The sequence below is a fragment of the Camelus dromedarius genome, chromosome 36, assembly GCF_036321535.1.
Source record: "Camelus dromedarius isolate mCamDro1 chromosome 36, mCamDro1.pat, whole genome shotgun sequence".
In the NCBI taxonomy this organism is placed as follows: domain Eukaryota; kingdom Metazoa; phylum Chordata; class Mammalia; order Artiodactyla; family Camelidae; genus Camelus; species Camelus dromedarius.
Window position 1 is genome coordinate 5290325 of NC_087471.1, and position 24986 is coordinate 5315310.

The 24986-nt window shown below is 35.3% G+C and overlaps 1 protein-coding gene and 1 non-coding gene across 5 annotated transcripts in view; both read left to right on the forward strand.

The window, feature by feature from the left end:
- PPP3CC (protein phosphatase 3 catalytic subunit gamma) overlaps positions 1–24986 on the forward strand; it is a 69785-nt gene that overhangs the window by 18981 nt on the left and 25818 nt on the right. For all 4 annotated transcript variants that reach the window (XM_064482467.1, XM_064482466.1, XM_031442235.2 and 1 more), the window contains exons 2-4: positions 12992–13189; positions 13504–13628; positions 21266–21377. In XM_064482467.1, coding sequence (XP_064338537.1) covers positions 12992–13189; positions 13504–13628; positions 21266–21377 — 435 coding nt within the window. The remainder of the gene's footprint in view (positions 1–12991; positions 13190–13503; positions 13629–21265; positions 21378–24986) is intronic.
- On the forward strand, positions 16866–16941 carry TRNAS-AGA (transfer RNA serine (anticodon AGA)). Its single transcript has one exon. It is a non-coding gene; the product is annotated as a tRNA-Ser (tRNA).

Sequence of the window (24986 nt, forward strand, 5' to 3'; positions counted from 1 at the left end):
CTAGATGAGAAAAACACAGCTGATAATACGCAGTCACATTCCCGTATTCACACATGTTCTTTATTCCTTCAAAATCAGTAATGAAAGATATTGATAAGGGTTAAAGGCTGGAAAAAAAAAAGTTAAAGGTTGAGTGAGAGGGAAATTCTGAGGGTGTTAGAAATTCCTACCACTTGAGTAACCTTATAACTTCCAGAGAGTTACGAATTATAAGGGCGTTCCTTGTTTCTTAACGATTAATTAATCTCTAAATTCTTTTTAGGGTGATGCCAATTAGGCTTTTCCAGGTTTTGTATCTCCCAGGCATATCAAAATGTGGACCAATTGATGGAGATCAGGGAGGTCTACACAAGCCTGATTCTTCCATATGTGTTCTTTTTTTTATCTTGAGATTTGGGAAGTCTTTCAGGTAGGCCGTTTTAGAATTTGAATTGCATTTGGAAGCCTTCTCATATTAAAGAATGCAGACCACTGGGTATTCAGAGCTCTTGTTTCCTGTTGTGCTTTGAGGTGCCTCTCAAACCATTCTGTTCATGTAAAAGTTCCCCAATTGTAATTCAGAATTTTTCCTTAGTGAATTTATGCCATTTAATGAATATATTCATAATCTGAAAATGTGAAGGAGGTACAGAGGAGACACAGATTCAGACTGAGAAAACGCCATGTGACCTGCCGCGATTGTTAAGGATGGCACTTTCACAACCGTATGTCTCCAGAAGACATGGAGTGACACCAAAGATAAGCTTCATCAACTGAGGGCCAATCAGAACCTCGGCTGCAGGCAGGCAGAATTCAGCAAAACAGCTGTCAGGATTATAAGGATTAAGGAAAGTCCTTAAGAAATTTTAGAAAAATTGACCCAATGCAGAGTGTGTCTAAAGATTCTGGTCTAATGAGACCTTCTGAACTTGTCAGCCTTTGGGACTGGCTGGAGGATAGACTTAATTAGGTCCACGCCTGTCGTCTGCCTTTGGATTTCCTCTTACACTCAAGATACTGAACAAGCAGACAGATAATAGGAATGCTGTTCATTAGGTAGAAGCCAGAGTTCACTCCTGAACAGCACAATCTGGTAAGACTGAAAGTCAGAGGACCCAAATATCACCTTGACCCTGAAGTACTTGGCAAAATCATTGAAGCTCAGGTAATTCACTGTTGCAGGCAGGGTGGCTTTGGGCAGGTGGAAATTAAGCGGTCTCATACGTGCACACTGTTACAGTCACGGGTCTCCTCAGAAACAAGGTCAGCTGAAGGATTTATTTGTAGTTGAAGAAAAAAATGGGTTTATTTAACTTGCTTCAACAAGCAGAGAGAACCAGAGGACGAGGGATCTTAACAGGGGAGGCAGTAAGAAAAGGCTACTCATCAGATACTGTTGATAGGTGAAAGACTCTTTTGGATTTTAGGGTGTAAGTTTGTAACCTGGGCAAGGATTAGTTAGAATTTGTGAACTACATGAGTTGCTGGAACTCATGACGTTCTAGTGTTAGACCAGACCTAGTGTCTTTGCAGAGTTACTGTTAAATTGGTTTTCTTGAGATCTTATCTTGGAACGTATGGATCTGAAGGATCTGGTGTTAAAAAGAATTTGAGTTTAGATAGTCTGTGTTGCACATTGTGGTTTCGTTTTGGTTCAGTTTATCTGTTTTATGAGTCATAGTACAGTTATAAATTGTGACTTCCGTTTCGATTCTAAGAGGCAGTTGGTGTTAGTTTCTTGTGTATATAAAAATGTATTTGTGTTTGTTGAAAGGCCTTAGGAAAAAACTGACTTCAACAATTAAGTCTTAGTTTTCTATTGCTGTGTAACAAATTAACACAAACTTGGTTGCTTAAAACAACTAACATGTTTTTAGCTGGTAGTTTTGTGGGTCAGAAGTACATCGGTGGCATAGATTTCTCTGTTCAGGACTCAAAGGTTCAAAGTGCCCACCAGGCTGGGTTTTCATGTAGAGGCTCAGGGGAGGAGTCTGATTTTAAGCTCATTCAGATTGTTGGCAGTTCTTTGCAATGGTAGGAAAAGGTCCTTGTTTTTAGCTGGTGTCAACTGGGAACCACTCCCAGCTCCTAGAGGCTGCCTGCATTCCTTGCTCTATGGCCTCTATCTTCACACTAACAATGGAGAACTTGCACATCAAATCCCTCTCATGCGTCAGATCTCTGAACTCGTCTATATCTGACCTCTAGATCCAGATTTAAATGTCTCCTCTGATGAGGTCAGGCCCACCTGGGTAATCTCCCTATTTTAAGGTCACCTGATATGGGACCTTAATTATGTTTGCCCACTTCCTTCACAGTGGTACCTAGATTATTGTTTGATGGAGTAACTGAGATAAAGTGTGTATATGCCATGGGCCAGGCATATTGGGGGTCCTGCCTCCTGCTAACACAGTGTCTTTGTATGTTTTGAAGCATAAGCCACAGAATTTCCTCTTTGTCATCTTAGTAACTCTTGGTTGTTTAGACGTATAACTTAAATTTGAATTGAATTTTTGAATGTTACTGGTAAGAGTCAGTTTGGGGTACAGCTCTGCTGATTTGAGAAAAGCTTTATTTATTTAGGTGTAAAATTGATTAACATAGGGAAAGTTATTGCCAATGGGATTGCCTTTTTTGCGCTCGGCATCCATTACTTTTCTTTTAATAAAATTTTTATAAAAACTTGGAAAAGTTACAATGTAGGGCAAAGCAGATTTAAAAAAAAAAAAGCCACCTGTAGCCCAAACACTCTTGCTTATGCTTTCATCATTTTCTTCCAATTTTTATTGTTCACTTAAAAAATATTGTTATGACCATACAGTGTACAAAATAATTATATACTGACTCCTTAGATATATGTTTTTTTCCCTGTAATACAGGGTCATTGGCAAAAGTTAAAAAATAGGAACGTAGGAAGAATAAAATAATTCAGCACCTTGTTACCTAGCATTAATATTTGGGTATATTTCCTTACCGCCTTTATGAATGCATTATTTAGTCGCAATTCAGATCATATCATATGGATTTATTTTTAAGCAGAGTTAACACTGAAACATTTGTTGATTTTAAATGAGGCATTTGGCATATTTCTTATCACTTAGTATTTTTGTATCCCATCCTTTAAAAATGACTTCATTAATTCTGTATGAATTTTAGATTCATAAATATGCCTTTTGTTTTTAAATTTTTACGTATATATATATGTAGTTATAATCAATATTTTATAAAATAGAAAAAAAAAAAGAAAGTAAGAAAAAACTCCATTGTTCGAATTGACTCACTCCCTAAGGGTCCTGATGGGTAAAGAGTTTTCACTGTGTATTTTAAAATCATCAGTGGACCGAGGACGTCAGCATTTCCTCTGGCTCTTCTCCCCTCTTGCTCCTTGAGACAAGATACCATGGCTCTGGCATCCCTGTGGGGGACAGACGCTGAGAAGAAAATGCTTTGAAAAAGGTCTTAAAAGAACATTCTAGGCTTAGGGAAACAGAGCACCTTGTGCCTCCTCTCCCCTCTTCTCTTGGCTTCTTATCCTGACTGTAACGCCAGAATGTCTCAGCCAAAGATGCAGGCTGATACCGGGCCTCAGTGCAGTATTTCTCTGCTGAAACACTGATGGACTGGGCCCTCTCACTGTGTGAATTTTTTGAAGAATACAGAAGAATCATTATTTGAGTTACTTGGTAATGAAAATAGTTTGTTTTATTACTTATTACGCTTCTGCTTTTGAGGAGAGAGATGAGGTAAAGACAAATACTCTGTTTCGTAATTTTCCTTGCTAAGTATCCGCAATGTGATTTGGATGTGGTCATCAACCATGTCAAGAATGATTTCTATTTTAACAGTGGAGTGGGAAAAAAAATCATTCTAGAAACACATTTCTTAAGATTGGGAAGGAACTGAAACAAAAGATGTGGCCATGAGTGGGAGTTTGATCTCTGAGTTGCATAATCTTCCTGAAATCAACCTGGAGTCTGGGGTTCAAGGTGAATAAAACTAGCCTTGAAAATCTTTGGTACCATGACTTCTACAGGTTTTTTTTTTTTTTTTTCTTAATTTTAATTCAACTCTGACTGAGTCAGCTAGACGTAAGTGTTTTTGCATTAAAAGTTTTTTTTTTTATTATTGAAATATAATATACGAAAGTACACAGATCCTAAGTGTACAGCTTGATGAATTTTCACAAAGGAAACATATTTGTATGACTAGCATCCAAATCAAAAAGCAGAACATGACCTACAGTAAGTGTGGAGGTCATTTTCTTTCAAGAAGGCTATGTAGGTGATATATTTTCTGAGTTCCTTTGATTTTGTGAATGTCTTTCTATGACCTTCATACATAATATAAATTATTTGGCTGTGTACAAAATTTACAAGTTACGACGTTTTCTTTTTAGAGTTCTCCACATATTCTAATGATGTTAGAAATCTAACATTCTGGAAAAAACACTGTAGATGATGATTTAGGTTTTTTCTTTGTCCTTGTACTTCAAATTTTTTTTCAGGAATGTGCCTCTTGATTGGCTTTTCCTGGAATGCAGCAATTCAATTTAATGTATTTAAACAAGCCTTTCTATATAGCTCAGAAATGTTTTCTAATTTGAGTGTTTTTCCTGTTACATTTGTTCTAGGTTTGTTTGTTTTTTTTCCAGGAATGTCATTAACTCTCATTTTGGCTTTCTATCCTCTATTCTTTATATGTCATTGTCTCTCATAGTTTTCATATTTGTCCTTTTCCTTTGCGTTCCAGAAGAGCTTCTCCAGTTTGTCTTTGTTTATCAGCAGTTTCATTTCTGTTCTTTGCTTTCTGCTACCTGTTCTTCCTTATCAACCATCCTGCGTCTCATTTCTTCATTGCCTCCAGCTCCAGTTACAGAGGCCATGCCGTCTTGTTTTTTTGTTTTAGTTTTGTAAAAATGTCTTCTGAATCTTGCCATTTTTTAAGGGAGGTGGGGGGAGGTAATTAGGTTTTTATTTACTTATTTGTTTAATGGGAGTACTGGGGATTGAACCCAGGACCTCATGCGTGCTAGGCATGTACTCTACCGCTGAGCAATACTCTGCCCTGCTGAATCTTACCAGTTTAAATGCTGTGCTTTTTCATTGAGTCTTTTGAGGTGGTATTCTCTTTCCCTTGCATGCGGAATTTTTTTCTTTTAACTCATGATCCCAAGTGCCTGTTAAGTGTTTGGCACGTTACTTAATTTCGAATTAAGTAATCTTGAATTATGCCTGGGCTGAGATCCCTTGAAGCCTAGTTCAGCTGGGGTTATTGACTAGAACACCTACCCTGCTGGAGCACAGGCGTCTTAGGAGACCAAGGGAAGAAGCTGAGAGTCACTTCTGCTGCAATTTATTGGTTAAAGCAAGTCACTAACGCTAGATTGGAATCTAGCATAAGGGACTTGGTCTCCACCTCTTGATAGGGGAGGGGCAAGGTCACACTGCAGAAGAGCACGTTGAGTGGGAAGTATTGTTGCATCCATTTTTGGAAAATAAAATCTGCCACAGAATTGTAACAGCAAAATACTTGAAGTTTAACTGAGATTTCCGAAAATTAGAGATTGGTTAAATAAATGATGATATGAGTAAGTAAATTATCATCTCTACCTATGAGGAAATATTTTATGAGTTTTTAAAGTATTTGTATGTATTTATGCATTAAGATATTATTTACCTTGACCAAAACTTTATTACTAGCACATAAAACAATACCTAACACAAAGTAGCAGTTCAATAAAAATTACTTCAATGAATACCTTGAAGATACTGGTTGAGTTGCCAATCATCCATTGTTTTTGTTGATAGTTTTTGTTTTATTCTGTGTCTTATTTTCATATATGTTTTAGTTAGAAGTTAAGAGACATTACATCAAGAGTTACTAGTCATTTTAAACTGGAAACTTGAAATTTTATTACAAAACAAGTGTTTTTAAAGCATATGCTTTATTTTTATCAATAGTTTATTTTTGCATTTTTATCCCTTATGTTTGTTTAGAAGGAAAAATTGTGAGTTTTTTAAACAACTGGCAAATCAGAAAATATTTAGTTTATAAACCTAATTACCTCCCAATAATAAAATTTTTTTAAAAAGAAAATATTTGTTTATACAATTTCTAATAAGGCATTCTAAATTATTTTGAAACATTTGGGAATGTATCGACTTTAATGTTTTCTCTGTAATAAATGAATAGATACTCTGATTTCATAAAAGGTTGGAAATATAGGATAGCCCATTTTTAAATGGACTCTGATTTTAAAGGTATTGTAGGTACTGTTAGAAGCATTGATGACTTGCGTTTTTCTTTTTCTTTTAAATGGAGAAAGCATGACAGATTCTCTTTTCAAGAAATGGCCAGAGCAGTATTTCTAGTCTCATAGGCTCTGAAACATAGGGAAAAAGCTCTTTGACATTGGTCTTAATGACGATTTTTAGGGTATAACATCAAAAGCATAAGCAACAAAAGCAAAAATAAGTGAGCCCACATCAAACTAAAGCTTTTGCACAGGAAAAGAAACCATCAACAACGTGACAAGACAACCTACAGAATGGCAGAAATCAGGTCTCTGATAAGAGGTTGATTGACGCACATCACTGTGTAAGCTGGAGGCATACAGGATGATGGTTTGATTTACATATATTGTGAAATGATTATCACAGTGGGTTCAGCTAACATCCACCTTCTCATATAGCTACAATAAAAAGAAAAGATTCTCCTTGTAATGAGAACTCTTGGGATTTACTCTCTTAATGACTTTCCCATGTACCATACAGCAGTGCTAGCTGCAGTCATCTCTCTACATTACATTGCTAGTACTTATTTATCGTATCACTGGAAGTTTGTATCTTTTGACCACCTTACTCCATTTCCCCGCCCCACGACCCTCCTTTCCTGGTGACCACAAGTCTGATCTCCTGTTCTTTGAGTTTTGTTTTGTTTTTAGATTCCACATGTAAGGGAGATCATACAGTATTGTGTCTTTCTCTGCTTGACATATTTCATTTAGCATAATGCTCTCAAGATCCATATGTGTTGTTGCAAATGTTAGGACTTCCTCATTTTTTAAGGCCGAATAATGTTCCGTATATGTATCTCATAACTTCTTTATTCATTCATCCATCAGTGGACACATGGGTTGTTTCTGTGACATGTTAAATTTTAAATGCCTATTAGACATTCAAGTAGATACTAAATAGGCTGTTGGGTTTAAGGCGAGTTTAGGCTCATCAGTTTTTAGAAGGTTTATGATGAAACTCTTGGTTGTATTTGTACAAATAATTCTCTTTATGATCATATTGCAAATGAGTTATGAAATAAAGTCATTTTTACAATTCTTAGTTTCATTTTTAAAGATAAAATGCTGAATGATTTCCCCCTACTACTTACTGGAATGTTTATTTTTTATGTGGATACACTTTAAGTGGCCTTTTCTAGTATCATCTCTGAATAACAAGAAACTCCTCTACTCTTCAAAAAAGAAAAAGTACAGTAGTTTTATAACCCCTGAATTATCACAGCTCTGGATAAATGAGCTTTTGGTTCATAGTCAAAAAAATTTTTTAACTCTATGCTTGTGTTTTGAGATCCTTTAATCCCTCTGTTAACCCTCCTTTTATGTTGGTAGGGATTGTAGTTTGTAAAATAACAGGCCTATATTAAAGATGATGAAACCACTCCCCCAAATGACAATATGATCCAACCAATAAAGCAGTAACTTGAGGGCTGACACTACTGACACGTCGATATTTTTCATGTAAAAATGCCTGGTTTAGTTATTGTAATTTTTTGAAAAATAAAATGTTTGGAATTACTCACTAGCCTTGAAATCACTTGAGTACCTTTTCTTTGAAATTTGAAAAATTGTGCTAAGACATGGTTTTGGAAGGATGACAGCTTTATAAACGGAATATTTAAGGAGGCAACAACATACAGCCACAGAAATGAAGAAGGGAAACTTCTGTGTGTGGTGGTGAGTGGTTTATTTATCATTTGAAAGGATGCAAGAACTGAACCTCTTTGTTACAGTTCATATACTTCATAGTTGAAAGCATGAATTAAGACATTTAGAAGATAAAACTTCAGAGTCCAAGTGTTTAGGTTGTGTTTTATTAGTGAAATCCTCTGTGTCTTTAAAGGCAGTTTTTGTTACCGAACCAAACTTGGGTCTGCTCACCCTTGCGCAGTAAAGGTGACCCTTGACATTGGGTTGTGGTGAAAGAAAGTGGAGCATTTATTGCAGACGCCGAGCAAGGAGTCCAGGCAGCTACTACTCAGAAGGCTCCAGCTCCTCAGTGGCTTCCAGGGAAAGGTTTTTAAAGACAGGATGAGGGAAGAGGGTTGTGGGCTGCGTGATCAGCCAGTGGACATTCTTTTGATTGGTTGATGGTGAGGTAATCAGGAATCATCATCAACCTTCTGGTTCCAGCTGGTCTGGGTTCTCTGTGCTTGTGAACAGCATATAGTTAAGTTCTTCCACCCGGTGGGGATTTCAGTATCTGCAAAACAGCTCAAAGGACATGACTTAGAATATTATCTGTAGCCCTTGGGGAGGAACTTAAAGGTCCTTGACTAACTATTATTACTTTGTCTTGTTTGACTGTTTCCTTTTTTTTTTTTTTTTTTTTTTTGCATTTTCTCATTTCTCTGATTAAATTTATTCTTTGGAACTCAGGAAAGGCCTAGGAGGCTAGTTTTTCTACAAAAAAAAAAGGCAGGCAGAGAACCTGGGGAGGAGGGTTCCATTCCAGGACGGCCTCATGGGGTCCTACTCACAGTTTGAAATTAACTTGTCAGGTATTTAGGTTTAGAAAAAGGTCATTATCCACTATGAAGGGAGTGGTGAAGCCAGCTGAACATCATCTTTTGTATATATTAGACATAAGAAAATCTCTAAACTCATATATACATAGTATTCAAGTTTTGACTCTAGTCTTAACTCTTTTTCCCCTAAATCCACATTTATCCAAAACATTGTTACTCAAAAATGTGGTCCATGGACCAGTGTCAGTGCACAAATTGTTACTAACTGCAATAAGTAGATTGACCATTTAAAAACTATTATAGCAGTTTGACATTGACATATCTATGCATGTGATCATCTTTCTAGTAATTTATTTTTTTATTGAGATATAGTCAGTTACAGTGTGTCAATTTTTGATGTACAGCATAATGTCCCAGTCATGCATATACATACATACATTCATTTTCATTAAAGGTTATTACAACATATTGAATAGAGTTCCCTGTGCTATACAGAAGAAATTTGGTTTTTTATCTATTTTATACATAGTAGTTAACATTTGCAAATCTCAAACTCCCAAATTTATCCCTTCCCATTCCCCTTTCCCCCAGAAACCATAAGATTGTTTACTGTGTCTGCGAGTCTATTTCTGTTTCGTAGAGGAGTTCATTAGTGTCCTCTTTTTCCTTTTTTTTTTTTTTTTTCTGATTCCACATATGAGTGATATTATATGATATTTTTCTTTCTCTTTCTGGCTTACTTCACTTAGAATGACATTCTCCAGGGACATCTATGTTGCTGAAAATGGCATTATGTTGTCATTTTTATGGCTGAATAGTATTCCATTGTATAAATATACCACAGCTTCTTTATCCAGTCATCTGTTGTTGGACATTTAGGTTGCTTCCACGTCTTGGCTATTATATATAGTGCTGTTAGTAATTTATTTTTATTGCCTTTTATAAAGTATAGTTTTCCACAGGTGGGCTCCGCAATGGGGTGCAGTTCCAACAGATAGTTTACAAAGCACTACTCTAGATCCTTTTTTTCACTCAGAAATTCTAAACTCCTGGGGAAGGATGTTAAGAGCAGTAAATGACGGCTGGTGAATGGAGATGATGATTATCTGAGATTAGTTGTGTCTTTACTTAGAATTCCCTTAACCATTTTCCGTTAACACCAGTTTTAGTGTGCCCAAGAGTTGCCTGGGGCACCTGTTAACAATGCAGGTGCCTGTGCGGGGATCTCCAGAGGTCCTGATTGCACAAGTCTAAGACCCAAGAATCTACGTTCTTAACAAACACGTCAGTTGATTCTGATTAATGTTGTTCCTGGTTAGGTTGTTTAAATCAGGATACTTAAGAGTAAAAGGAAGTACAATTAATAATTACACTAGGATAAAATAAATAAACTGGGGTCCTCGGCCGTATGGTTACTCCTCTATAACTGGGGCATATTTTTCAATGGAAGTTTAAAGTTTAATTGGAAAGTTCCTGCTATTTCCTTTCATTAACAGACTTAGCTGGATTTCCTTTAGTTTTCTCAGGATTATGGCTGTTCCTGCTCGTCTGTGAATCAACCTCAAGTATATTGTGTATAGAACTACCCAGTAAAAGAAGGGACATGGAATTCAGGGCTGCTAAACATAGCTGGGGGAACTTGAAGGGAGGTAGGACTTGCGCCTTTAAAGTTGAAGAGTCTTTTCTTCTCATTTGTAGGATATTAATTTTAAAAATAACCTTCACCTCAAAACTTAGGACTCTTCTGGAACTTTCTCTTGTGCGTGTTTTCCCAAGCCAGTCTTAATTCCGCTTAGTGTTCCTGGCTCAGCTGTGTCCCACTTCTCTTAGCTGGGCATAATCTCTTTGATCCATTTCAGCCTTGCTTTTGTTTTCATTTAACTAAGTGACTTGTTTACTTGTTTTTGTTTTAAATAAATTACAACTGGAAGAATTTGAGAGAAAGAAAAAATATCTTTCAGATTTCTTCCTCAGGAGCTCTTCAGGTTGACATCCCCTCTACTTAACATAACTTGATGATATATAAGAAAAATGGTTCCCTATTTGTAAACTGTTCTCTGATTACAGCTGAGTAACACTGGAAGAAAATTATTTTCATTAATAAGTAGTAATACTACTGGCAGAAGTCGAATACTGTCTGTGGATCTCTTGTTTCTCATGCTGCCTCTGTTACGATTTTTTTTTTTGTCAATTCCAGCATATTTGGTTTTGTATTATTTCTTTTTTTTTTTTTTTTTTTTTTTTTAGTTTTTTTTTAAAACCAATTTCTTTGATTTATAACATGGGCAATTAAAAACAAGCAGGGGTTCATTTCAAAACTGGGAAAGGGCAGATTTGACTAGCAGAAAATTGAGAATAAGAGTTTGAAGACCAAAAAGATAAATTAAGTATGAAAAGGGGGATGATTAAATCTTCCATTTCTCTATTTTTTGGATCACAATTTCAGAGAACTGGTGGTTCTCTCATCTACAAGGAATTAGATTGAGTGGAGCTCTTGATTTTGAGCCTCATGTAAATTTCTCTAAAGAAAGTCTCTCTAAGGCTTATACTTCTTAGTTATTGGTAATTCCTTCTGCTTTTTTATTACAAAGATTTCAAACATTACAACAGTAGAGAGAACAGTATAGTGAACTTCTGAATAAACATCACCCAGCTTTGACAGTTATTAACTTATTACTGGTCTCTTTCCATCCTATACTACTGCTCATTCCCTGTCCTCCCATTATTTTGAAACAAATCTCAAATAGCATACACTTTCATCTGAAAATATTTCAGTAAGAACCTCTAAACTATAAAAGCTTTTTTTTTTAATTGCTGTTTAGCACAACCATAGTACTATTACTATTTTACTAAAAATTTAAGTAAATTTGTTTAGGACTAACCCCAACCCTGTCTTACAGGCTCACCAATAAATAAATAAAAGAGTCATCATAATTTTTTTTGGTTTTATTTTAGATGAAGGTTATCCTATTAAAACAGTATATTGATAATCCATATGAATGACCCAAATTAAGACTAATTTTGTCCTTCAAATTGGGATACTTCTGAGAGTGAAAGGGGACACTACAGTTACGCTAGGAAAGCAGTTGAAATCTAGGACTGTCCTGGGTAAACTGGGGTGTATATGGTCCCCGACCTCAGGGTAATACTTGTTGGCTGGACAGCTGCTATCAGGTTTTCAGTAGGCTGTGAGCAGTCAGAATGAGTCAGATTGTAACTAAGGGCATGACAAAATTTACCGTAGGACTTTCTTTACTTGCAAATGATACAAAATGGTATGGCTAGATCAAGTCTAAAAACGTTTAAGTGCTGGTAGGTTTCAGCTTGTGCTTAATAACACTCCCATAAAGCTCCAAGTAGAACCACCAGACATAAATCATAAATTAAGATGAACCCCTCCTTTAAAACTTACAGTTTATAAACGTGTGGCTGTTAGATCACGGGGAATCTAAAGTAGACCACATCGTAAGGTAGGTAAAAGAAGGGATTATAGCCAATTTTACAATGTCAAAATTTTTTTTCTGTTAAAGTTGCTAATTTAACATGATTTTATATATAAACCTCATATCCAGTGTAAACTGAAGTTAGTTGTTAGCGTTTCCAGATTAGAAAACACAACTAGAGCTCCCACGTCTGCTCTTCTAAGTTCATGCTCTGTCACTACAGCGCGTTGTTCTCTGGACGAGCTCCGTCTTGTAGTGGTGCTCTTGTTACCAGCAATATTTTAAGCAACTACCTTTTCATATATAATATGTACATACATTCGTAAGAAAATCTGATTCCCCTGATCAGGAACTGAAGTCAGACATCCAAAACGTGGTTTCATGAACATGGTTTTGTGTTCTTTGAAAGAAATAAAAGCCCATTTAGCGTTGTGATTTCTTTGCCTTCGTTTTTTTAAAAGCATAGTTTCATTTTTAACACCTTTTCCACAGATAGAAGATCCTCCTATCTAGTCCCTTGTCTCACTTTCAGCTCATTTACTGAATCGACTTCAGGTCTTTCCTGTTTATGTGTAAAACATTATGGATACACGTATATCTTTTAAATGTCTTTGACTTTAACTCTGGTCTTTTTAAAAGTTAGAATTGATAATCTCTAATATGTAATATCTTTGATTTTTTCCCCATGTAGTTCTGGTGTTGTGGATGTGAAATCATGGTGATGTATTAGGTTTAATTTGCTACATAAAAGAAATGAGTTTATGGTTATTCTGTATACGTTTAACTATTAATTTTTTTTCTCTTTCCAGCTGTCCCCTTTCCTCCAACCCAACGGCTTACTTTGAAGGAAGTATTTGAGAATGGGAAACCTAAAATTGATGTTTTGAAAAACCATTTGGTGAAGGAAGGGCGACTGGAAGAGGAAGTAGCCTTAAAGATAATCAATGATGGGGCTGCCATCCTGAGACAAGAAAAGACTATGATAGAAGTAGAAGCTCCAATCACGGGTATGAGAAGTATTTGCCCAGTGGTACTTAGATTTGAGCTAATTTGAGAAATGATGACAAATAACCAACTAAAATGTGTGATAATTATTCTAGGAATTGTGAGCAGTTTAGGATTGTTTGGTTTGTTTGTTATTCATTGAAGAAATAAAATTTAAAATGTCTAATAATTCCAGTAGGACTATTCAGTATTGGTAGATTTACTGTAATTATGGAGCAGTCCAGTCAAAAGCTAGAGCAATTGAAGTTAAACTGTGGTCCCTTTCTCTTCTGAGATGTAATTTTTCACCTCACCTTATGTCTGTTTTTTTTCCTAGTATGTGGTGATATTCACGGACAATTCTTTGACCTGATGAAGTTGTTTGAAGTCGGAGGATCACCTAGTAACACACGCTACCTCTTTCTGGGCGACTATGTGGACAGAGGCTATTTCAGTATAGAGGTAAAAATTAAACGGGATGTGTTGGAACTATCATATTGTCTTTTTTTTAAGTATATTTTTATTGAAGTATAGTCAGTTTACAATGTGTCAGTTTCTGGTGCACAGCACAGTACTTCAGTCATATAGGAACACGCATATATTCGTTTTCGTATTCTTTTTAACCGTAAGTTACTACAAGATATTGACTATAGTTCCCTGTACTATACGGTATAAACTTGTTTATCTATTTCTTATGTAGTAGTTAGTATCTGCAAATCTCCAACTCCCAATTTATCCCTTCCTACCTTCTTCACCCCCTGGTAACCATAAGTTTGTTTTCTATGTCTGTGAGTCTGTTTCTGTTTCGTAAATAAGTTGGTTTGTCTTTTCTTTTTAGAGTCCACATATAAGTGATATCATATGATATTTTTCTTTCTTTCTGGCTTACTAGGAACTATCATACTGTCTTTTAAAAACTTTTTTCTGTCCATTCTTTACTAGAAGAAATTAAAATGAGAATCCTGGGAGAATTTATAAACTGCTACTTTCAATAATTAAAATGATAGAGAAACATTTAAAAAATTGATTTAAAAAACTATTCCTTCTATTAGCCAATAAAAATCTGACATAGAGAAGACTATGTTAACCCACCTTTGCAAGTAGGTTAAATGCTTACCAAGCTTTCCTCTTTGTAGACAGTGTCCAGGCTGTATATAAATGACATAAATTGTTACTCACCCTAAGTGGAGTTTGGATTAGCTCACCTCAATTATAAAACCATAAGCTGCTGGGCTACACTGAATACTTAGATTAAGGCTAAATAAGCAAGCACTTAGCCTATTGTTAGAATAAATTCTGTTGCACATAAAAAGTACTTAAATGTTCATTGAAGGAAAAAAGTGACTACAGTTAATGAAGTTAATGAAAACTCACAATTCACTTTTATATATTTTGAAAATTGTGTGATGACAGGAAAATGGTTAGAATTAAAACAAAGTGTAAGTTTTATGTGTAAAAGATAAAACTTTTAAAACCTAATGGAAGGACTTGAGTACAGTGGAACCACAGAGCATTCATATTTAATGTCCATTGATTCAACTGTACATGTTTGGCAAATAAAAGAGAAGTGACTTCTGAAATAGTGCAAGTAATTGAATTTATAATGTCTCCAGAATAAGCATAAGATGAGAAATTGAGCCCGCTTGCTGTGTTCTTGCAGTCTTTAGTTCTGCGTCTCCCTCATAGTGTGGGAATCTCACTGTGCTAAGTTTGTTTCTGGTGTTGAATGTTTATTGTTCATGCAGCATCACTCCTAAGTGCAAGTCAACTCTCTCACCTGGTACTCAAACAAAGCAGCAGCAGCAGTTCTAAAGCTGCCAGAAAGACAAACGACAGGGAAATAATGTCTTACTCCTTAGTTAGACAGGCAGTCTAAATTCATGAATCAGAAAAGTTCAGTATTATTTTGCCAGAGTCTCAAATTCATTTAGCGTCATCCATGAGGACAAAAGTTAATGGCAGAAGCTAAGAAAAGAAGCATGTTTTCCCTGCTGCTCAGTAAACGCCCAACGTCTCTGAATAGAGACCTGAGATGGGTAGAAATCGTACTTGCAGACTCTATCATTAAAAGCTTCCCTTTTCCTGACTATAACTCAGTTAAAAAAAAAAAAAAGCTTCCCTTTTCCTATTCACATCATGTTTCAATAGACAGTGTGTCAAAAAGATGGGTGTTTGAAAGACGCGCTGAATGCTTAGTTCTTTGTGTGTTTAGTAGCATGAGGAGGTTTTAGAGGCTGGAGAGAGGAATACAGAACTTAACAAATTTTTAATTAGTCATTTTATTTAATGAAATGACTTTTAAAAAATACCATATTATATCACTAATATGTGGAATCTAAAAAAAGGACACAAATGAACTTATTTATAAAACAGAGATAGACTCAGAAGTAGAAAACAAACTTATGGTTACCGGGGTGAAAGGGGATGGGGAAGATAAATTGGGAGTTCAGGATTTGCAGATACTGATTACTCTATATAAAATAGATAAATAACAGGGTTCCTACTGTGTAGCTCAGGGAACTATATTCAATATCTTGTAATAACCTATAATGTAAAAGAATATGAAAAGGAGTGTGTGTGTATATATATATATAACTGAATGACTATGCAGTACACCAGAAATTAACACAATATTGTAAATCGACTATACTTCAGTTTTTTAAAAAAGGATAAATATTGTGCTAAATCATCTTCTGGTTGTTAACTCACATACTTTAAAAGTACATCAGTATATTCACAATATACACACAAAAAACCCACAACGATTTTTGTACACATATACCATGTTCAGAATATTTTATTACATATTTTTTCCCTCACTCATCAACAAATGTTTCCTGAGTGCCAACTTTATGGTAGGCTCTGAGGATAAAATAATAAATAGGATTTATGATCGCCATATGAACTGAAGTCTAACAGAAAAGATACATTTATGAATAGACTGTTTAGTATAATATGAAAGTATTTAATTATTAGCAATATTCTTCATATTAAAACTGAGCACAATGCCTAACACATAGTAAGCACTCAATACTTGTTGACTGAATGAATGTTAATAAATCATAGTTTGTATTTGGCTTTATCCTGTTATTTGTTGTTTGACTAACTTAAAATGTTCTTCTCTAATAGCTTAAGAGATAAATGAATCAAGCTTTTAAAGTGACAATGCTATATTATACCAATTTTAAAACTGAACTGTAGGATATATCAACTGTTAGTTGGAAGTCACTTACTTATAAACCACCACGATTATAGATTTCTGTAAGCTACAGCTTAGTCTAACATGATACAAGTATATACTTGAACAATAATTTTTTAAATCAAAGTCCTTGATAAGCATGAGTGTGATGTTTTTGTCAAATGGAGGAAAATAAGGTAATGGAGCCCCTATTACAGTTTTATGTTATAAATAATCATTTTTTGGTAGAAAAATTAGGAAATGCAGAATCAAATAAAACAAAGACTTATAAATGAGGTAATTATTGTTAACATCTTGTTATATTCCCTTGCGGTCTTTTTTCTTCTTTTACACGTGTATATTTTTTTTAAAGAAAATTGAGTTCATTTGTGCATTCTCCTTTGGAGTCTTTTTTTGTAGTCTTCCCCACCCCCACGACTCAACATTATATTGAAAGTATTTTTCTGTATCATTAAAATTTCTCCAGAAGTGCGGTTAATGATATAAATACCATAGTTTAGGGAAGAGGATATAGCTCAGTGGTAGAGTACATGCTTAGAATGCATGAGGTCCTGAGTTCAATCCTCAGTTCTGCCACTTGAAAACAAATAAACCTAATTACCTCCTCCCACTAAATAAATAAATAAATAAACAAATAAATACACTTGTCAGAATAAATACCATAGTTTATTTCACCATGCCTCTATTGTTGGATAATTAAGTTTGTAGAAGGTACTGCTTATTGCCTACGTATTCTCTCCTTCTTCCTTATTATTGAAATCCCTGTTTGTTCAGATAAATGGGATTGGGGGTTCAGGGAGAGCTTTTAACTTCAGGAAAGGAAGGCCCTTGTCCCAGCTCCAGGGAATGAATTCTGGTTGGTCTGCACTAGTCTTGGCAAGCCATTCCCTGCCTCTGGGGATTAGACATGGGGTAAACGTGGGATCCTCTTTTGTCCACTAATATATAAAGGGAGCTCTGCAGGTTGTTTTGTTGTTTTTGCATGTGTCGTTTTGAAAAATTTTCTTTCCAGATGAAAAGACTCTTGCAAGCTTAAAGCTTTTGGACTCCCATTCCACTATGTCATTTCAAACGTGGGTGTGTGTGCTGTAGCAGCCATTCTATGACCATGAGGAGGTGCTATAACTAAGAATGAAAAGCAGGCTTGCTGTGAATCACAGATCACAGAGGTAGAGAGGGCATGATTTCTTGGGGAAGATGTTGAGCCGGTACACTGAACCTGGACATCTTACCTCCAGACTGCTTATTTCCTGAGATATTTAAATGTCTTCATGGCTTAAGCGATAGTTGGATATTGTATCACTTGTACTGTAAGTGGTACAAGGTTGTTTTCCAGTTATTTCCATTCTGCTTATTGCTGCAGTTAACATCTTTTTAAAATACATCTTTAATAGCATTTCTGATATTTCCTTAGACTGGATTCTTACAAGTGAAATAGCTGGATGAGAGTGTGAGCATTTTTAAGACTTTGATACGTATTGCCAAATCATTCTCATAGAACCTTATTTCACGTTATTTTCTCTTTCCATACTTAATAATTTCTCATTCCTTGAGCCTTTATGAGAGAAGCAAGGCATGATTCTTTTTTTCATGCCCAGAGCAAGCATCGATCTTTCCTGAAGCAGTGTGGGGCTTTGATAGTGCACCGGCGACTGATCCAGAAGTCACTGATAAAACACAATAGTAAAGCTTCACTTTTTTCTGAGCCTTTTGATGTTCTTTCTTCGTTTGTACCCATTATAAAGTACTTCCTCTGCGGTAGGCGAAGTTAAATTTTAGTTTCCCTTAATTGATTTTATAATAAGAGAAAGGATTAAAGGGAACATTTTCAGCATAGGATATGTTGTACTAAGCACAAAGGAGCCACCAAAGTGAGTTATCAGATGTCCAGGGGGTGGGAATGTTACCGGATGAGCAGCTAATGAACAGTTGTTGACATACAGAAATGATTCTTGAGGTGGGAGTAAAAATTCCATTCACATAGAAATACAGAAGTAATTGAGTATCTGAGTAGATCTTCTGATAACTATGACCTTTAATTGATGTGTACAAGATAATTGTACAGTTGCATCCTGGTGTATCATATAAGGAAATAAAACTTGAGATTAGAGGCTGAGAAGTATATCAACCAAGTTACATTGTAGTGTAGATAAGAATTGTGCTTTTGTAAGTCATTATTTCAAAAAGGTTAGTTGGTCATTTCAGGAGACAGACATAAAGACCCAAATAAATCAAAGGATGTATCATGTTCTTGATTGGGATAGGTAAGTATAGTAAAGAGAAAGTGTTAAGTTTATATATGAATGTAATGTAATAGTTTCCTTGGGATATAAGTTGATATGTTGAAAATGAAAGTCAGCCAAGAAAAGAAAAAAGCCATCCAAGTATATCTGTATGTGTCTGTTTAGTTACATTTTATAATGTTTATTTTGCAATGTCTGTCTCAAATAAAATGTACATATATTTTGACCCAACAATTTCATTTTGAGAAATTATACTGCAAATGTACTCATAATTATGTACAATGACATATGAGTGAATAGTTTGTCACAATAGTTGAGAAGTTCTGTTGACATTTAATGAGCAAGGTGAAGGAATAATATAAAACATCCTGCAACAAAGAATTATGCTTGTTAATAGTACCTATGTTGAGAGACATTGTTAAATTCTGGGGATGTGGGGATGAACAAACAAAGCCAAGTCCTTTATTGTGTTTTCTAGTGAGAGAGACAGCATCTTGTATTGGTGCAGTGTCTCTGAAAATCAAATCAGGGTAAGGGGCCAAAGGGGGACAGGAGTAGCTAATTTAGATGAACATCAGGGAAGTCCTATCGGAAGAGGTAACGTTTGAACAGTAACTTGAATAACCTGAGGGAATGAGCCAGGCATAGATGGAGGCGGGGTGAGTACATTCCAGGCAGAGGACATATCAAGTGTAAAAGCTCTGAGGAAGGAGCGAGCCAAAGGCAGCCCAGGAATAGTAACAAGGCCATCATGGCTAGACAGAGTGAGTGAGGGGAAGATGTAGACCACGTATCAGAGAGATAGGCAGGGATTACGTGATGTCAGGCCTTGCAAACCATGGTGAGGAGTTTGGGTTTTATTATGAATGCACAGGGAAGCCATTGGAGCTTTCTGTTTGTTTTTTAAGCAAGGCAGTTACATATTCACATTTATGTTTTTTAAAACAATTATTCTGGCTGTTACGTTGTAGACTGACTATGGGAGCCCAAGAGTTGGAACAGGGCAACCAGAAAGGAATCTCATCCAGGAAGCATAGGCTAGAGATGTTCGCAGCTTAGATTAAGCATATTGAGAAGCATTTGGTTTCAGAATTTGAACTCTTTCCTTTTTCAGGAGATGGGAAATCTCAGTTGAATTAATCAAGCTCTTCAGGTCTTGGTACTTTTATTACTAGTCTTTGCTAGTATATGTGTTTCTGTTGTATGTATGTATGTTGTATGTATTCAGAATACATATATTATATTACCTTTTTAATATATAAGATTTTTGTGGATAAAGTATTTTAATTTTACATGAACATTATGTGCCGTCCAGTTGTTCTCAAACTTCAGCATGCATCATGATTACCTAGAGGATGTGTTCAAAAACAGATTGCTGGGCCCCACCCAAAAATTTCTGATTCTTTAGATCTGGGGTAGAGCCTGAGGATCCAAACATCTAACAAGTTCCTGTGTGATGCTGATGTACCACACTTTGAGATAACTGTGACCACGCTGAGAACCACTGCTGTAGTTCTTTTTCTGTTGATTTTGGTTTTCACTTGTGTTTTCAAGATCTATCTGGGTTTCTATATGTCTCAAGTTCATTTATTTTTCTCTGCTGTATAGTATTCCATAGTAGACATCTATGACATTTTAGTTCCCTGTTCTCAACAGTAGAAGCCTAGGTTGCCTCCAACTTCTTTCTATAATGAACACTGTTGTGAGGAATACCCTTATATAAAGTCACTTCTAGTCCCATGTTTTAGTTCCTCTGTGGTTTATAGACAAGAGTGAGATTGCTAGGGAAAATGGTACATACCTTTAGTTTTTCCTGGTATGACTTTTGCACATTTCTTGTTAAATTTATTCCTCTGTGTTTAATCTTCTTTGCTGCTATTGTAAATGGAGTTTTTTCTATCATTGTGTCCTACTTATTGTTTGTGTACATGAAAGCTATTGATTTTGTATGTTAATTTTATATCCTGCCATGTTACTGAATTTTTTATTAGTTTAGTTAGTTGTATCATTGATTTTTCTGGAGTTTATCAGGTGTGCTATTATATCATGTGCAGACAGAGATAGTTTTATTTTTTCTTTATTCTTCTTAAGCCTCTAATTGATTTGTCTAATTCAATTGGCTAATACCTCTAGTACAATGTTGAATAGTAGTAATGATAGTGGATATCCTTCCTTGTTCCTGATTTTAGTGGAAATGTCTCTTTTATTTCTCTACTAAATAAAATACAGATTTTAGGACTAAGGTATTGTGTGAGGCTGGCTTTGTCATAGAGTTCTAGATACTTGGATAGGACATGGAAACAGAAATTAAGAAAAGATTTCTATGAAGGCTGCTCTCTTATGCTCTTTCAAATTCTGGGGCAACAGCAGACCACATTCAAAAACTGGAATTTAGGGAGTGGGGAGGGTATAGCTCAAGTGGTAGAGCACATGCTTAGCATGTAGGAGGTCCAGGGTTCAATCCCCAGTACCTCCTCTGAAGAAACAAATAAATAAACCTAACTACCCGGACCCCGCCCCCACCCAAAGGTGGAATTCTTCCTGTTTCAACTTGGGAATAGCAATGAGATATGCCATTACAACAAGTCCTTGAGTTTGTATGAATTCTTTGTGCAATGATCAAAACTAAAAATTTTATCCTTATGTTTGTCTTGTAGTGTGTACTGTTTTTATGGAGTTTAAAGATTAATCATCCTAAAACATTGTTTCTGCTTCGGGGAAATCATGAATGCAGGCATCTTACAGAATATTTCACCTTCAAACAGGAATGTAAGTATAATCAGTTCTCCAGAATTTTTTTAGTTTTCATTTAGCGAGTCACACAGTGAATCACATACAAAGCAAAAAGAAACTAATGGACCTCAAATGCTTCCTGTTCTGTTTGTTTTTTCTGGTAAGAACCTAGATTTCACCTTTTAAGACATCTGTTTCGAAAATAAATTTTGGGTTCCCCCCTGTGTTTATAAGTAATACATTTGGGATATTTTGAAAATATTTAAAAAGTCCAAAGAAGATAAAAAATTGTCCACAATCACACCACTTAAAAATAATAACTTTAATCTTGCTATTTGAGATATAGTCTTCAATTCTTTTCTGTGTATGTCAAAACCTATCATGAAATAGTTCAAAAATATGTATGTATCTGTTCATTCGTCCCTCAGTATCTCCAGGGACTCATTCCAAGACCCTCACAGATACCAAAATCCACAGATTCTCAAGTCCCTTATATAAAATGGCATAGTATTTTCATGTAACCTTCGTATATTCTCCCATATACTTTAAGTTGTCTCTAGATTATATATAATACCTAATACCATGTAAATACTACATAGATAGTTGTAAATACAATATAAATATCATGTAAATAGTCGCTGGCCATGGCAAATTCAAATTTTGCATGTTATAACTTTCTGGAATTCTTTTCCCCCCTGAATATTTTAGATCCATAGTTGGTTGAATCCATGGATGTGGAATCCACAGACATGGAAAGTCAACTGTATATATTTTTAAAATAAAATGGGGCTCATATTTTATGTGCTGTTTAATATTAATAGATTGATCTTTTCATGTTATCAACATTTTCCATATCATTAAATATGTTTAACATGATTTTAAAATGTTACTTCAGTGTTTTTAAAGTATTCTGTCTTATGAATACATAAGAATGAATCGTATGTGGCCAATTTAGTAGCAACTTTAGGACATTTAAGTTGTTTCCAACTATAGATAATACTGTAATAGTAAAAAAAAATGTATTATTAAAGTTAAAGTGTTTTGAAAATCAAAACATTACAAGCTGATTTTAAAAAAAACAGAAACAAAAACCTCACAGATTTCTTTGACCAGAATCTAAGTACTCACAATTGGTTCTACATCACATTCAGTGTGATGGTGACTCTCTTGGGCTTGTTTGGGAGAACTTGCCCCAGGGCATTTGCACTTACCATTTCTTGTTTCCCCAGGTATCTATCTGCTTATAAGACCTACATCCTTACTTCATTCATGTCATCTCTTCAGAGATTTTCTTCCCTGATTGCTTTTTCTAAATTAAAATCTCATCACTTTATTCTCAAACCCTGCTGTAAAAAGAAAAAAAGTCTATCAATAACTGAAATTTTTTATGTTCTATATTTGAAAGTTATATATTTTAAAGTATATTTATTTGTTTATTGTCTTTCTCTCCCACCAGAATTTAAGCTCCATGACAGCACGGACATGTTTTGTTCACTGTTGTTTTTCTAGAACAGTATATAATAAATCATAGTCTATCCTTAGTAAATATTGGTTGAATTAACTTGTTGAATGAATGGTATCTATGCTTTACATCTTTAGGACAGACTCTCAGAAAATAATTATTAGGTGTTAGGGGGCATGAACATGTTAAAGGCTTTTGATACATACTCTAGCCCTCCAAAAAAATTATGTATCAGTTTGTACTCCAAAGAACTTTCATATTTTTATAGTGAAAGGACAATACTAAAATAAGAAAACAAAATTATACCTTTTCTGATTTCTAAAATATTAGTATATTCTCTATGAAATAAGAAAGCTAAAATAATCTGTTGCGTCTTATCTGGCTCTAAAATCTACCTCTGTCCCCAGATAATCCTGAATATATAAAAATACTTGTGTTCATATATTGATCTTTTGATCATGGATTTCAGTTTGTGTGCTATTCAGATTTCCCTTCAGATTATTATTTTGGAGGAATGTATTATAGCATATTTAAAGTTTTATTCCCAAAAGAATATTCAAAATTGAAAAAAATCTTTTAAATTTGTTTTCAGAGACTAAGAGTTTATCCAACTCCCCCTCACCAAGTCCCATTACTTACAAGTAGATTACAGTTTGATGTTGTTCCATACACTTATATTAGCTCTTGTTACCAATAGCTTCTGACATTGGAGATGGCAGTTGTGATGCAGCCTTCCTCCTAGTAGAGCCTGAAAGGAAAGGCCGTTCTTACTGCAGGAAATTTTAGAGTGTGAACACTTTAAAAACTCCCAAGAGAGAAAAGTCAGCTACAAATGGGCAAGATACATATCATTCCAGCCCTTGAAACTTAATGAAATAAACACTTTAAATCATATGCGATTAATCAGGAAATTAAAACAAATTAGGTCTACTATTGGTGAGTGTTTAAGTTGTTTGGAATACCTGTAAAAATGCCTGACCCAGCAGTTTGGCTTCTAGGAACTTGTCGTGCAGATTGTATTTTTTTTAATGCCACATAACAAATTATTACAAATTTAGCTGCTTATAGCAACAACATTTATTATATCACAGTTACTTGAGGTCAGAAGTCCAGGCACAGTGTGGCTAAATTCACTCCTCAGGGTCTTGCTGAATCAAAAGTTAAAGTTGTCACCAGGGTTGTAGTTCTCCTCTGGAGCTTGGTGTCTTCCAAGCTCACTAGTTGTTGGCAGTCCTTGTGAATGTAGGATTAAGGTCTCTATTTTCCTGTTAGTTGTTGGCTAGAGACTGCCCTCAGCTTCTAGAGATTGCTTGCAATTCCTTGCCACAGAGCTCTATAGGTATTTCACAACATGCTTTCTTCCAAGCAGCCCAAATGCATCGCTCTGCCTTCCTCTTCTGTGATCAGCCAGCTGGAGAAAAATCCTCTGCTTTTCAGAGGCTCACCTGATTAGGTCAGGCCCACCCAAAAGAATCTCTCTTTTGCCATGATACATAATCATGGGAGTCTCAACATATTTATAAGTGCCACCCACTCACAGGGGCACAGATTATACAAATTGCAGGTCATTTTAGAATTCTGCCTACTACACTATATACTCAAAAAGATAAGACGTGGATGTATAAAGATGTTCATTAAAGTGTTAATTGTAGTAGCAAAAAAAAAAAGAGAGAATCTAAATGTCAATAAGGGACTGCTTAAATAAATGATAATACATCTAAAAAATGGAATGCTAGGCAGATGTTGAAATATCAAGGTGGATACAGATCTGCTGATAGGGAGAGATGTTCAAATATATTGTTAGACCGAAGCCATTTGCAGAACACATATAGTGTGATCGCCTTTGTAAATTAAAAATACATAATGTGCAGAAGAAATTGGTAGCAGTGATTACCTGCGGGAAGTTGGATCAGGAGGACTTCTAATTTTCTATCTTCCCATAGGACTGCTTGAATTATCTTTTCATCACCACTGTATACTACTATTGTAACAATTTTTTAAACTAACAACTTTAAAATTATCCAACTGGGGTCCCAGTCACTTAAAAGACTTTTTTAAGCATCCCAGGTAATTCTGCAGCATGCCGCCGGTTAAAATAACCTGTTCCAGAGGGCCGGAAAGTATCTACTATTAGTCCTTTGAGAACCACTTCATCAAGTAGTTTAAAAATTGGAAATATTTTG